At 47.8% G+C, this 14934-nt stretch overlaps 1 protein-coding gene across 2 annotated transcripts; it reads right to left on the minus strand.

Annotated features, from left to right (window-relative positions):
• Positions 1–1136: 1136 nt before the first annotated feature.
• On the minus strand, positions 1137–14922 carry COQ9 (coenzyme Q9). 2 transcript variants are annotated; one of them, XM_057711753.1, is made up of 9 exons: positions 14815–14922; positions 12336–12504; positions 10717–10852; positions 5864–6006; positions 5521–5605; positions 3988–4092; positions 2558–2713; positions 2168–2221; positions 1137–1841 (listed from the first exon to the last, which is right to left on the minus strand). In XM_057711753.1, exons 1-9 carry the CDS (start codon positions 14888–14890, stop codon positions 1806–1808), a joined length of 960 nt encoding a protein of 319 aa, XP_057567736.1. In that variant the 5' UTR covers positions 14891–14922; the 3' UTR covers positions 1137–1805. The 2 variants fall into 2 exon arrangements, with proteins under 2 accessions (XP_057567736.1, XP_057567735.1); XM_057711752.1 differs by lacking the exon at positions 14815–14922 and adding an exon at positions 14412–14748.
• Positions 14923–14934: the final 12 nt, after the last annotated feature.

The following is a 14934-nucleotide window of genomic DNA, read 5'->3' on the forward strand; positions in this document are numbered from 1 at the left end:
ACCAGGGATTGAACCCATGCCCCCTGCAGTGGAAATGCAGAGTCCTAACCACTGGACCACCAGGAAATTCCCAGGTGGCAACAGCTTATACATGGAAGAAGCTCTAAGATAGAACTTGGCAGGGGACAACATTTAGGGGACAGAAGATGAGTAATCAGAGAAGATAAGGAGGAGTTTGCCTTAGCAAGGAGTGACACCTTCTCCTGAGACAGAGGGGAAGAGCACTGAGGGCACCCTTGCTCCACAGCCTGTCATCTCAGTAAATTAAGACTTAAAGTTGTCTGCTGAGTGTGAGACAGATGCTATAAAGGATAAAGAAGAGAATGGAATGAAATTTGGAATAGCTACTGCAGGGAACTTGACAGGATGTCGAGGTAAAAGAATTAGAGAGGTGCAGAATGAGCCCAGAGGAAGGTGCGTGAGACTGGAAATTCCTACTAGCTTGTTACTCTCCCCATCATTCAGTCTACTTGGGTAGGAAACAGCAAAGCAGAAGACAGATGCTGTGTGTACCAAAATATTGAAGCCCTAACCCCCAATGTGAGGATATTTGGAAATGGCGGTCTTTGTGAGGTCATGAGGGTAGGACTCTCATGATGAGATTAGTGCCCTTATAAGAACAGGGAGAGAGACACCAGAGCTTGCTCTCGCTCCCTCTGCCACATGAGAATGTAGGTGGTCATCTGTAATTCAGGAAGAAAGCTGTTTGTTACTAAGAACCAAGTTGGCTGGCACCTTGATCTTGGACTTCCAGCTCCTAGAACTGTGAGCTATTTCGTCACAGCAGCCTGAGCAGATTAAAACAGAATTAACCAGACTGAAAAAGGGAGCCCTGCCAGTGTAGAAGCTGAGAGAATTAGTATAGCTAAAGACTATGTCACCGAAATAGTTAGTGACACACAGGAGTCAAAGAAGCTAATGGTGAGGGGAAAGGCCCCATCACCCACATTTTACTGATGGGAAGCTTGGGCCCACAGATGCAGAGCTGTCATAACTGCCCTGTAATATCAGGCAGTAACAGAACCAGAACTCAGGTTCCCTGGCTGCTAGTTTCAAGCCTTTGCACAACACTATCTTCCTCTGGGGTCTTGGATACCTGGCATGGTCTGTATGGAAACTACCTACACAACAGGAAATTGCTTCAAACATATTTATTGTAATTTTTACAGACTCTAAGTTCACTAATAATCCTGCAATGCGTGCTGGTGTGACTCGACATGGGGCCTGGGATCACACCTCTGGCCAGGCTGAGCACCACTGTCCAGCAGGCACCTGGCTCAGGTGAGGCAGCTTGCTGAGGGAGTTTTCAGGTGCAGCATCTCAGGACACCAGAGAATGAAAGGGCAGTATGGAACCCTCTGGGCGCACAGGCCTGTGCTCTGCTGTGGATGAGCTGCCAGCTGGGGTGGCTTAAGACCCTGACTCTGACTTGGGAGCCCCAGAGAGCATTTCTAGGCAGGTTGAGACATGATCAAGATGCCCGAGAGACCACGACAGGGACGTGCTGGGTTTCCGTGGCTCAAGTGCTTGATTGAGCGCTGCATTTTTCAAACACGTAGCTGCAATGCAGAAAGGCATCAGGAGGCCTGGCCTGGTGTTAGGAACTGAAGAAGTGGCCCAACCCTGGGCTACCACTGTATCATCCAGTGCCCTGTGGTTTCCAGGTGGCTTTGGTAGTGTGGTGGAGTCCTTTCATGTTTTCTCATTAACACCCTGTTCCATGGATGGCACCTCATACATTTCAAAGCCCTTTAAATATATCCTCAGGTCTTCTTCTGGGCACTCTAGCTTACGCCCCTTCTTGCTCACCGGCGCTGGTTTAGACCTGTCAAATTCTTGAGCTGACAAAGGGATGGAAACAGAGAGGGATGAGACCTTGCCCTGCCCCTAGGACTCCAATGGGAAAGACTGGGACTTCCAAGGCAGCATACGTGCCTGTGATGCAGAAATCTGACATACCAGGGTCCCAGGAGATAGTGCTGTTTCCTGATGCCAGTATACAACAGAGGCGGAATATTTGGGATCTAGAGATTGGGACTGAACTACTGTCAGTCTTATGATTAGCCTTCCAGTTAAAGGCTACAAAACTACTGGGGTCAGTGACACACATAAGAATCACAGGGAGGGCTGGAGCTGGATGGGCAGGCATAAGTTGGGCAGTACTCACCGTCACCGCTGCGCCCATGAGTCCCTGCACCAGTGCCTCTCCAGTGGACTTTACCTAGAAGGAGTCAGAGTCAGGTTCTCTCAGGCCCCCACCACTAGCTCAAAGGTGAGACAGGTAGGACAAATCAGTAGGCCTGTTAGCCCCGACAGGTAGAGTCAAGAGGGCCCTGTGTACTGGAGGAAGAGGCTATGGACAACACAATCACAAAAAGGCTAAGTGTGGCTCTTAGGGAAGGGCTGGGATGAGGAAGAACCAGTCAGGCTTCCTGGGAAGGCCCTGGGGACCGTCAGCTGAGCTCAAAGGGGAGCAGGAGAACAGAGAGGTGACCAGTGTGGCCCGAGGACGGTGTGCCTAGTGAGGAGGCTTCCCAAATGCCTAGCCCCCAGCTACCTGCTTGGCAGTGTGGCCCATGTTCATTGCATCATTAATTCGGTTTTCCAGGAAGCGCCAAGTGTCCTCGAAGTCTGGGGAGGAGTCCTGCATCATCACCAGCTCTGTCGTGTTGTAGACACCAGCCAACACTGCTCGGCGGGTGTACCAGTTAAACTGCCAAGAAACCCATCAGGGAGGTGGGTCACCACTATTGCTGCAGGTTGGGGGAAGTCTGGGTAGTTCCTACCCAAAGCCACTGGCACTCCTGGGCTCCTTCCTGATTTTTTCTTTCCCTCACAGATACACACGGCCCTCTGAACAAAGACTGCTGTTCCCAAACCAGGCTGGGTGTTAGGATCACCTGGGAGGTTAAAAACGCAAGCTCCTGGACGCAACCTCTTAGAGTTGAGAGTCAGGGAGTCTGAATTAAGTGCCAGGATCTGGATGTTTAATAAGCACCCCGCGTGATTTTGCTACATCCACTTGGCTTTGGAAATGCGAGTGAAAAGCCTAAGTCTCGGGACATCTAAGTTCCAGGGACGCTCTGTGTTCAGGCAGTTATGACCAAACCTTGGTGCGTTCATCAGTGAAGTGAACGCTGAGACAGCATCACGGACAGACGGGAACACCTGGGAAGAGCTTAGAGTTCAAGTCCTTCAGCAACTTCTGTCCTGTCCAACCACTCTTCACAGCACTAGCTCAGCTGCTTCGTGTTTTATCCCTCTGATTTCTTAGCTTCTAATTTCATTTTCCTATCATCACTGTGGGTGGTATATTCCCACACGATGGAAGTTTATTAAAGCACTTTGTTAGAACTGTGGTGGGAGCATCTCTTTGCCTCCCATCCTGGATTCCACAGAGTACCATCACATATTAATCTCTTTCATGAAGGTATAAATATAATTTTTTAATTTCCTACCAGGAATATGATAGCATTAACAAGTCAGATTCTTTCCTGGTGCCTGTTTAAAGGCTTATTGATCTCTTAGCAAAGCAGGCCAAGATGGGCTGCAGGGAGGGAGTTTCTTTTTAAAGCAACGGGTGTATCCATGACATTCCTTTTTTTTTTCTTTCTTCTTTTAATCAGTCTCATAAAAGATACACACTGAGAAAGTCTGCTACAGAATCTAAATCTTAGGAGACTGAGGGGGAAATGATTATAAAATGGCAGCCCAACCACAAGGCCCTCTGATGCCATGTCACCAGTCTTGGGGGGAAGAATACCAATGATTCATGGCTACAGCACTGGACCCTGAATGAAGAAGACCTAAATTCCACTGTGGCCTGTTGAGGGACCCTCCTCATACCTTATCATCTCCTTTCAAAGATGAGAATGACACTGTAATCCCCCCAAAGGGATTTGTTATCAAATAAATTTCACAAACTTCATAAGGAAGTGGTCAACCCAAGCCTTCCCGGTATCCAGTGGGCCTGCAGAAAGCACTCACATCAGTGGACTGGTCCCCAGCGTAATGCCACATGTCATCCACCATGCTGGTGAGCAGGCTCAGGCTGGGCGGGATGTTGTGAGGGAGCAGGAGGATGCTGAGGGCCTGAGGAGAGACGACAGAGGAAGGGGTACCGCACACCGCTAACAACAGCACTTTGGTGGCTGGCGCCTCCCCTCTCTGTGGAGGTACATAGGGGGGCCTACCCAGCCCTCATGCTGAGATTCACCATCTCCAACCTCTCATGTGAGTTCCTGGCAACTAACACTCCCAACTACAGCTAACGGGAGCCTACCCTCAGCTGGCCCAATCAGATCCTCAATCCCTAGCATGTGGACTTGGGAACGCAGACAGCCAGGTCTAGCCTGGTGTCTTTAAGCACTGAGAGCAAGGATGGGGGAGGGCCCCCCATTCTGTCACAAGGAGAAAGCAGCAGGGATAGTTGGGGACTCTGGGGGTGGTTTCTAGGCTACTCCCGGAGCCCAGCAGCATTCCTGCCCTTGATGCCCCACTGCAGCCTCACAATTAACTCCTTCCAGGTTTTTTTTTCCTTAACTCAAATTGATTTCTGTTACCTGAAACCCCAAATCCTTCAATATAAGCACGGCACAACCCAGAGACACCTCCGTTAGCAGACACCAACTCCTGACAGTGCAAGGGCCTGTGACTTTGCTAACGCTAAAGTCCACTGGCTGTGGCCTGTGGCAGTTGGTCAGAGCCATCCTGGATTGTCTGGAGTTTTCTCAAACTAGCCCAGAAGGAACCATGCTGAATAAGGAGGCAGCCAGGGCCTAATACAAGTACTTGTGCTGCTTTAACTTCGAGGTGGAATGAGTTAAGCTGCAGGTCTGGAAATCAGGCGTGGGGAGCACACGCAGGGGACGGGACTTGACTCTGGACTGTACTCCCTCACAGTCGGCCCACACCTGCAATTATGTTCTCAACCATCTCCCAGCTGAGCAGAGGACCCTAGGTGATCTGTGGCTCCTCTCAGTTCTGACGTGCTTTGACTTTCTTAACTGAGAGAATGGCCCACACTGAGACACACTTTGAAACAGGAAAAAAAAGGAGCTTTAGAAAAGGGGGCTGCGGGGGAAGCCCTTGAGATGAATACTCCAATTCTCTAAGCATCACACTGACATACTGAAAAGAAGTCCCAGTCCCCTGAGATCTAGAACATGACAGGTGTGTTAATGAGGATGGCCAGTAAAATCTTCTGACTCTTCTCATCTCCTTCATGGATTCCTCCTCACTGAAGACCTGGTGGCACATTCAGGCCACCAGGACCCCACCCAGGACGTGATCTAGGACGCCACCCACATTTCCAGGAACTGAGACACAGATGGCTCAGAGGTCCTCTCTTCAGCTCTCCCGAATCTGAAACCTAGCTCTGCCAGGTGCACTGCGTGTCCCCGGGTGTGTGGAGATTAATGAGCTAACTTCGGAACAGTGTGCCAGACCCTCTAAGCGAAGGTGCTGAGGATCATAAACGTGAAGACATTACGTCCTGGGGCCCGGATATGGACTCTGTACCCGAGGCCAATGTTGAATGTATGGGATCAGCATTCTCAGTCTGGTTTCCACAGCGTCCCTCAGGAACTGGTCTGTCTTCTTCTTCCTGGAAGAGGGAAAAGAAAACAGTGTCTCTGGATCAAAGGTATGGGCTTGGTGCTACACTGTTTACTCAGCCCTAGTGGGGAGGGTCCCACCAGCTCCTGATGAGACAGGTAGCTGCGTTTCAGTCCCATTAGAGCAGCAGGGCTGCTCAGTGCTACTCTCTTGGCTCTGCTTAAATTGGCCTCCTGGGGACAGCCGGTGGGGCCTAAGTCCTTCAAGCCTTAGCTGCCACCCCGAGCAATGATGCCATGGGACTTACTCCGCCTGGCCCAGCTGTACCAGCTTCTGCTCCTCTTCCAGCACACGGGTGAGCCGAGCGTTGCACTGGGTCACAAAATGCAGTATCAGCTCACTGCCGTCATTCCCAAACATGCTGGCGGCCGCACTGGAGAGACCCAGAGACTACAAAGGGGGAGAGGGGAAACAGGAAAGTGGCAGGCAGGGGGACTGGTCATCAGCTGTCTGCTCATCACTAGTGCCTCTTCTTCTAGTAACAGCAGCTTGATTTTCAGTGGGACACCCCGACTCCTCATTCTTGGTCCATGTGATCTGGGAGAAGCTGACCACCAGTCCCTCTACACTCCATGAAGCCCCTGGGTGTGATGCAAAGCAGGGGATTCAGGCCTGGATAAGTGGAGTTCACAGCGACTAGTTCAGGGGTATGCATGTGACCCAACCCAGCCCTACGAGGCCGCCTCCGGGCTTTTGCTAGTACCGATGGGAAAGAAGTGCTCTCTTTCCTCTGGGGCTGCTGAGCCATTTTTAGCCCTGCATGGGAAGCCCCCACTGAGAAAACAGCTCACAGAGAGGAAAGCAAAGCATATACGCCACAGAGACAGTTCCCAGCAGCACAATCTAAGAATGCTGAACCAGGGCTACTTCCAGACGTTTCTGTTATTAAATGAGACACACACTCCCTTTCTTGCTTGAGCCAGTTGAGTTCAAGTTCTGACACTTGTAACCTAGAGTTATAACTATTATAAAAACGGGCTCGGGAAGGGCGTTCATAACTCTCTTCCTCACCAACTTATTTAACCTAAATCTCTTGGATAGTAGGTCTCTCAGTTGTTTAAAAAAAAAAAAGCCTCACAAACTTTTCTTAATGAGTTGTCAAGGAGTTAACAGAGATCCTTTACTATTGCTGACATACAGGAATCACTGCTGAGCTGCTGGAGCAGAACCCTGATGGCAGCAGGGACAGAGGGCAGAAAAGGAGCCAAAAAACCCATTAACTCTAAATTCCTACTGTTGGGAAAGTGCCTCTCTTTTGGTGGATGTACACAGCCTGTTTGGACGGCAGTCTGGCAATCTTCAGCTCAACATGAGAGATGCAGCAGTGTCAATACTAAGGGTGACTGCGTGCTCACTGTGTGCCTGGCGCCCGGCTGAGCACACTACATACACGACCTGACCTTGCTGCTGCCCCACAGCGAGGCCAGCAGCCAGGTATTACCACCATCCACACGGTACAGGAATCGAGGCTGAAAGCGCTTAACCACCAGGCTACACTGCCTTTAATAGGTATGTAACAGGAACCTCGAACATATACACACTCCCTGGGCCAGTTGTTGAGCTATTGTCTCTCAGCTCCAAAGCTGCCCTTCCATCCTCAGCTTTGTGATAGAGGGGCTGGGGCTCTGCAAGCCGCACTTCTGGCTCCCTGTTAGCTCTGCCCATAGGGTCTCTAGAGGGAGACTCAAGGCTGGAGGAGGAGGACGGGCCTGGCTCCTCCCGGTTCACTTCTTGTCTGCTTGTGGTGTGAGCTGCACCCTCCTTCACCGCGGCAGCAGTTCTGTCCAGTGGCAGCAGCCAACCCAGTTTGCAGTATTCTCAACACTTGCAGAACTAGCTTCATCAATCCACCATCCTCTCCCTGCCCTCCCAACCGCTCCACCATTTCTCCAACCCCCAGAGGTCAAGTGCCAGCCCCAAGGGACCCTTCCTCCGAGCTTAGGGACACCAGCGCCAGCTGAGTAGCACCTCCTCCTGAGAGGTCTGAGTTTCACCTCCACAGGGACTCTCCTTCAAGCTTCTAGTTGTAATAATTCCAACTCTTTCCTATGTTCCCTTAGCCCTGGGGATGAGAGCTACTCCCTGCAGGTGCTACCTCTACGATACCTTAGTAGTCTTTTTATCTTTTCAGTTACCTGGCTACCAACTTCACATTAGTTCACAATTCTTTGTGTTAAATTCTCTGTATTTGAGTAACTGGTGTGATTTCCTCTATTTGATACACTCCCTGAAAGACCAACACCACGTCTCAGAATCTGTCCTAATGAAACCAATCAGAAATGTACTTAAATTATGTCGTACAAATAGGTTTATAATATTAAAAAAATGGAAACAACCCAAAGGTTCATTAATTGAGTTCAAGTAAATACAATAGGTATTACGTAGCTATATGAATGGAGATATGCAGACTGGAAAAAAAAGCCACTTGGTCATAGAATAGTCAGTAGAAGCAGATTTTCCCAAATAACCCTGTTACATTCCTGTCCTCTACTGGTTCCACACCTTTCTGTAATGATTCTCTCAAACCTCCTCTGCTACCTCCGAATCTCTGTCTCCTCCCACTCTTTCCTAACTTCAGGATCAGTAGACCACCACACCTACGTCTCAGAGAAAACAGAAGCCATTCCCTGGGAACTCCTTAAAGGTTCTTCTAGAAACTAAGCCTGCAGGTGTCTTCTCCAACTTTGTCCCAATATGTCAAAGGCCAGTCTTTCCACCTATTTTCCAGATTTCATAATCCTTCCCTTCAAGGAACCTCACATTCTTTATTTTGCCACTTTCTCTTGTACCTTCACCGTCATCCATGTTTCTGTGCCCATGCGCCAGTGGTCAAACACGCTCACACTTCCAACCCACTTCCCCTGGTGTGCTGGCTCTCTTCTACCCCTCGCAGCCCAGCGCCTCTCCACTTCCTTATCTTCTACTCACTCCTCAACCCACCCCCTTTATTTCTGACCTGTTCTCCCGTCAAGTGGCTGCTGCTGCTGCGGCAGTGACCAATGTCTAGTTGCTTCATCCACACACATTCCCCTGCTCGGCCTCCAGAGCCAGGCTCCTCTACCTCAGTCTTCTCTGCCACCCCACCCGTAAACGCTGGCGGTCCCTGAGGACCTAGACTCCTCTCTCTTTTCACATGACACTCTAAGCACACTGACACCACCCCAGACAATCTCACTCACTTCCATGATTTGATGACCACGTACATGTTGATTACGCCTGAACATACACTCCAGTCCAGGCAGCTCCTTCAGTTTCAGGCCTGTATGCTTGAGGTCTCCCGTTGGCTGACCCAAAGACCCCTCATCCTCAACAAAGCTCAAGACTGTACCACTGAACCTTCCTCAAACCTTCCTCTTCGGTGGCCTTAATCTCAGAAAACGGCACCACCACATACCCACACGTACAAACCAGCAGGCAGCTCTGGTGGCACTCTGTCACTCCCTCCTACATCATTCTATCACCAAATCTACCGCTTGTCTACATGCTCACCGCCACTGCTCTAGGTCAGAAAGCCCTCGTCTCTCCTGGATGACTGGCAGCAGCCCCCAGCGACTCTCTCTGACGCCAATCCTTCTTTCACCCAGCAGCCAAAAGGATGGTTTTGAAATGTCAAATTTAATCCTGTAGCTCCAATTATTCTTAGAATAAAACAAAGCCTAACTCTTCAACATGACCTTTGGACCTTGCCTGATGTGGCCTCAACTGACCCTTCCCCAGCCTCACTCAGCTCAGACCTCTTCTTTGACTCTCATCGTGATGGTTTTCTCGGTTCCTCTCATGTGCAGGCTTCTTTCCACTCTGCACATGCTGTTTCTCTGTCTGGACTTGTCTGTCCCCAGCCCCCACCAAACCAGGTAAAGTGTTCTCATTCCCCAGCTCTCAGCTCAAAAGCCGTTCCTCACCACGTTCTCACCCCACCCCAAATTAGATTCGGTCCCTCCACTGCATGTCACAATAGCACCTTCTCCTGACAGCTCTTACCACATTTTATAAATATACATCCATAGTTGTATATATTTGGTTAATGTCGCCAGACTGGAAGCTCAACAAGGGCAGAACTTTGCCCATCTTGACCACCGTGTCCCTAGGACCTAGCACACTCTCTGTTCAATAAATTTTTAAAGAATGAATGATTAGTAAATGAAGGGCTTTTTTTTTTATTTGAAAGATCGAAATGTTGACCTTTGTTATCACAGACGACGTCTACGTTCTTTTCGTATATCTGTTTGTATTGTTCAAGGCCTTCACAATGAGCACATAGCGGAGTCACACAGTATACACATCTCACTTACGTAACTTCTGTTACATGTGTGCTCTTGGAAGAGTGAGAGAAGACAATAATAGTTAAATGTAAATAAAGCAGCAAAGTTGTGCACTGTCCCATTTCCCAAGCAGATATGCCATGTGCTTGGGATGGGGGATGCGAATCTGTATTTCCATCTGTCTCCATCCTCACAGGCCTCTCACGGGGTGGTACGTGCTTTGCTTGATGATTCTGCACAACAGGCCTAAACATTAGCCTGTGGCTTAATCTAAAGTAGCAGGCTGTTCCACAGCAGGAGAAACACTGATAATCAGACTCACTTAGAAAAATGAGGTGCACTGGTCTCCAAGGTGGTGCCTTTTTAGGAGTTTTCAAACACCACCTTCCATCAATTCTAAGATGCACATGTTTTTATTTATTTTAAATCGTCAGTGTGAATCGGACAATTGACGTACCATAGTTTAATAGACAGCGTTTTTTCTTTCTTAGCAATGCATAAAATAATGGTGCTTCTTACAATCAATGGCATCTTAGAGTCAATGAAACACAGCAGTTTTGATGATAGGCAATTCTTGCCTAAGAGCTGCGTTTAGAACCTACCTCCCAAGAACCAACTCCATGGTATGTTCTTTTTATATTAAAAAATAGTTAAAAAAATAAAGCCATTTCTACCCTATTGGGGAAAAATAAACAAACAAAACCAGAAAATCTTGTAGCAGTGAGGAGCTCTGAGGCTCTGGGCTGGGCTGGAAGAAAGTGTGAGGCCACCTGCTCTGGCCGGTGGGACTCCCTCCTGGCTGATCTTGGTCAGGCTGCCCCGCCCCACCCATACACACCTTGGCTCCTTCTGCAATCGCCTCTGCCGTCCACCCATGGGCCGGCACAAACTCCAGGGCTGCCGTCAGGATGCGGTGCTGTAGCTGCTCCTCACTCTCATAGTCCTCCTCCTCCTCACCGCCCTGGTCTGTGTACCTGAGACCCAAATCCAAGAGAGACATGGGGGCAGAGCCCAGCACACCTCATCTCAGCGCCTGCTGCTGGGCGTGCAAAGTGTGCCTGGCCAGAAACCACAGGCTCTGTGCCTCCTCTCAGCACGGGTTGGGAGGACACTTACTTATGTGTCAGTATCAGGGTTTGAACGCCAGCAGAGTAAAAATCATATCATCCTTCCCATAGAGGCACTGAGAGAAAGAAACCAGTGAGCAAGGAGGTCACGTGAAAGGAAGGTACGTGTTCTCACAGCACCCTGGTTTCCCAGTTAATAGCCTTACCACACTGTGCATCCGGATTTGCACCAAACTGTAATTCCATGAGGACAGGGACAAAAGTGACATTATTCACAGGGCCTGGCACAAGGTAGATCCTCAAACAACATTTGTTGAATTGAAGTGAAAACTACTTTCATCGGGAGACCAGAAAAAGGACTGGGAACACTTTAATTTCAGAGCTAGAGGAACTTCTCAGTAGCAGAACTAAGTAAAGACAAAATATCTAATGAGATATAAATTATTATTTCCTTTCTGGAGGGCAATTTGGCCCCACATACGTAACAAAATGTAAAATGTGCATATCCTTTGACTCAGTGCTCCCACTGCTGAGAGAATCACCCACTTTCACATTATTTTTCATACCAGTGAAGGAAATCTAAATATCCATCAATAAAAGGTCAAATAAATTTTGGTACTGCTATTGCTGGAATACTATGCAACCATTAAAATAATATAGACCATGAAATGACATTACAAAGTACTGTTGAGTGAAAAAACAGGTTCTGGAACAGCACATATAGCGTACAGTGTAATTAATCATTTATAATATACATAGGGTTGGACTTCCTAGGTGGCACAGTGGTTAAGAATCTGCCTGCCAACGCAGGCGACACGGGTTCGATCCCTGGTCCAGGAAGATCCCACATGCCACAGAGCAACTAAGCCCGTGCGCCACAACTATTGAGGCTGCACTCTAGAGCCTGTGAGCCACAACTACTGAGCCCATGTGCTGCAGCTACGGAAGCCCACGTGCCTAGAGCCCGTGCTCCGCAATGAAAAACCACAACAAAGAGTAGCCCCCGCTCACCGCACCGAGAGAAAGCCCATGTGCAGCAACGAAGACCCAACACAGCCAATATAAATAAATAAATTTATAAAAAAATAAAAAATATACATAGGGTTACATATGAAATATGTTAGAGAAAGGATATTCACAAAAATGTTAGCAGAGTTATTTCTGGGTTTGTGATTTCTAGTAATTTTTTGTTTTATTTTTGTATTGTTTAGAATGTTTTAGAATGTATAGGCACCATTTTCATAAAACAAACAATGGGTTCCTTTCAAAGATAATGTTGAAAATGACGAAAGGTGTGAAGGGAATAGAGAGGAAAGAGGAAGGAGAAGCACAGATTCACCCAAGCACTCAAAGTGCCCAGAAATGGGTGGACTGGGGTTCTAGTGCCTACCTGGGAGATGAACGAGAAGACTCTTGCTTGGGTTCTTCTGCGCCCTGTGTCTCAGAATGCTGCTGAGAAAAAGAGCGGGGAGGTTGCTGCTTCTGCTGATCTGAAGACCTCAGCTGCATAGCTGAAGCATGGAAGGCACGTGGCACCAGGGCTGGCTGGCAGCGAGACACTGAAACAGAAACTGAATTGGTCAGTCAGGGACACCAGAGGAGACCCTTAGAGATGCAGAGTGGTACAAGGGATGGGGAAGGAGAAAAGCAGAGGAAAAACCAGAACCAAGTGTTGGATCCCAGACAAAAATCTTGGGTAAACTGGGAACCTTTCAACATGATATGGTGACAAAAGCATGAACCAGGAAACAGAAGACCTGTCATCTAGGCATGTTTCCATCATTTGTTAACTGTGTGTTAATGGGTAAACCATTTCATCCCAATGAGCATGATTTTAAAATACACAAATTAAAGAGAAATAATCTCTACTTACTCAGTGGGAGTGTTGTGAGGCCCAAACAAAAAATGAAACTGACTTGGAATCATTACATACCTATATACCACCTCAAGAGCGCTGGACCAGAAACTAGGTCTGAGTACTGACTCCCTAGTGTTTATGTGGTATCTCTGTTTTCTCCTCTGCAATATTGCAACACCCCATTTACTTTAGGAAAGGGCTTTTGAAAAGCATAGTATTGTGTTTCCTAAGCAAAGGCTCATTTCCTTTTCTTTCCCAGCATTTTACTATTAAAAGAAAAAATTCAAACATACAGGCAAGTGGAAAGAATTGTGGCATGAACACCTGTAAATCCACTACTTAAGTTCTATGTATCTACCCATCACACTCTTCATACATCAATCCATCTTGTTCATTTTCTTTGGCAGCCCACAGGCTTGCAGGATCTTAGCTCCCCAACCAGGGATTGAATCTGGGCCTCGGCAATGAAAGTGCCGAGTCCTAACCACTGGACCACCAGGGAATTCCCCAATCCATCTTATTTTTTGATTCATTTGTTGCAGACTTCAGTATTCTTTATCTCTAAATATTTTAGCATACACATTAACTAAAGTTCAATATTTATCAAATATTTACTGTTCTTTTATTGAGGTGATATTTATATTCAATGAAATGCACAAATCTTAAATGGACCAACTGTGAGTTGTGACAAATGTATACACCTGCATAACTTGAGCCCTTATCTAGAGATTAACATCAGCGCATAAAGTTACCTCCTATTCCTTCCCAATTATTCCCCACCCACAGTTCTGAATTTTTCATTCTAGTCTTGCCTGTCCTAGAATTTCACCTAAATAGAATCATACTGTGTGTCTTGCCGTGTGTATGTGTAAGACTTTTGGCTTAGAATATTTTTTAGATTGATTCATAGTTCCGTGAAAATCAGTTAAAAGGTTACTTTTTACTGCTGAGGAGTATTCCACTAAGAAACATTATTCTGCTGAACACCTGGGCTGCTTCAGCGTTGGCTATTATAAATAAAGGTGCTATGAATATAATTGTTGAAAACTTTTTGTGGACATATGCTTTCATTTCTGTTGAGTAAATACCTAGGAGTAGATTTTCTGGGTATAGGTATTACTTCTACTGAACAGATTTAGTTGCTGGAGTTTTGTATAAAAACAACAAAACAGCATTCATTAAAAAAAAACCTATGGACCAACTCAGGAAAAAATGATTTTTAAAAGAAACAGCACGTATGTGTGAAAATATCCATTATTTTACTATACGTACATGAAAAAACAGAGCAAATATTCATAAACTTTGAAAAGGATCTGAGAGGTCCCAAAGCAATACTGCAGAACCACCGCAGTCCACGAGATTTTAGGTGAAATACAGGTGAATATTATTTCATTAGTTATATACTATGTTAATATGTTAATGCATACATTCTATTTATGGAAGGTGACATTGGTTTTCCATTTATGGTAGTGATATAAAGTTTCCTCTTTTAAGTAAACGTCTGCATTTGTATGAAATCAGATGTATAAATAAAAATACTGATTATATGGTGGCAAAGGTGGTACGAGGATACTGAAGAATTTCTGAAGTGGTGGGGAAATGACTGACCTAGGAAAAAGCAGACCAGGAGCTCTGTGTGGCTGTTTCCCGCGATCAGGGCCCAGGGACTTGACAACTGACTTAAGAGACTGGGTACGTGTGCCAGTCTGCAACCGACGAGCTGTGTGACCTTGAGCAGCCACAGCCCTCTCTCGGGCTCCGTCAACTCCATGACATGGGAATGACAGGCCCTTCCCTGATGCTCGTGCTCCTCACAGGTCGAGAATGGAGTCAGAAGTCAGCCAGGCGGCCACTTCCAGCCCGACGCTCCGGCGCGAGCCGCTATGTCCTTCACCTCACCTTGCTCTCGAGCCTCCACGAGGCTTCTTCCTCCCCTCACCCAGCCCAGGTCGGCTTCGCGCCCCCTCTCCTCCCCTCCCTTCCCCGCTCCCGGGCTCCGCCGCCCGCTCACCGGGCAGGCACCGCAGCTGCAGGAGCCTCCAGCCCACCCGGCCGATCGCGCCAGACACCGCCGCCGACGCCGCCATCTTGGAAGCGGGCACGCCGCCTACGGCGACGCGACGGACAGCAC

Source organism: Hippopotamus amphibius, chromosome 16 (assembly GCF_030028045.1).
Source record: "Hippopotamus amphibius kiboko isolate mHipAmp2 chromosome 16, mHipAmp2.hap2, whole genome shotgun sequence".
NCBI classification, from domain to species: Eukaryota; Metazoa; Chordata; class Mammalia; order Artiodactyla; family Hippopotamidae; genus Hippopotamus; species Hippopotamus amphibius.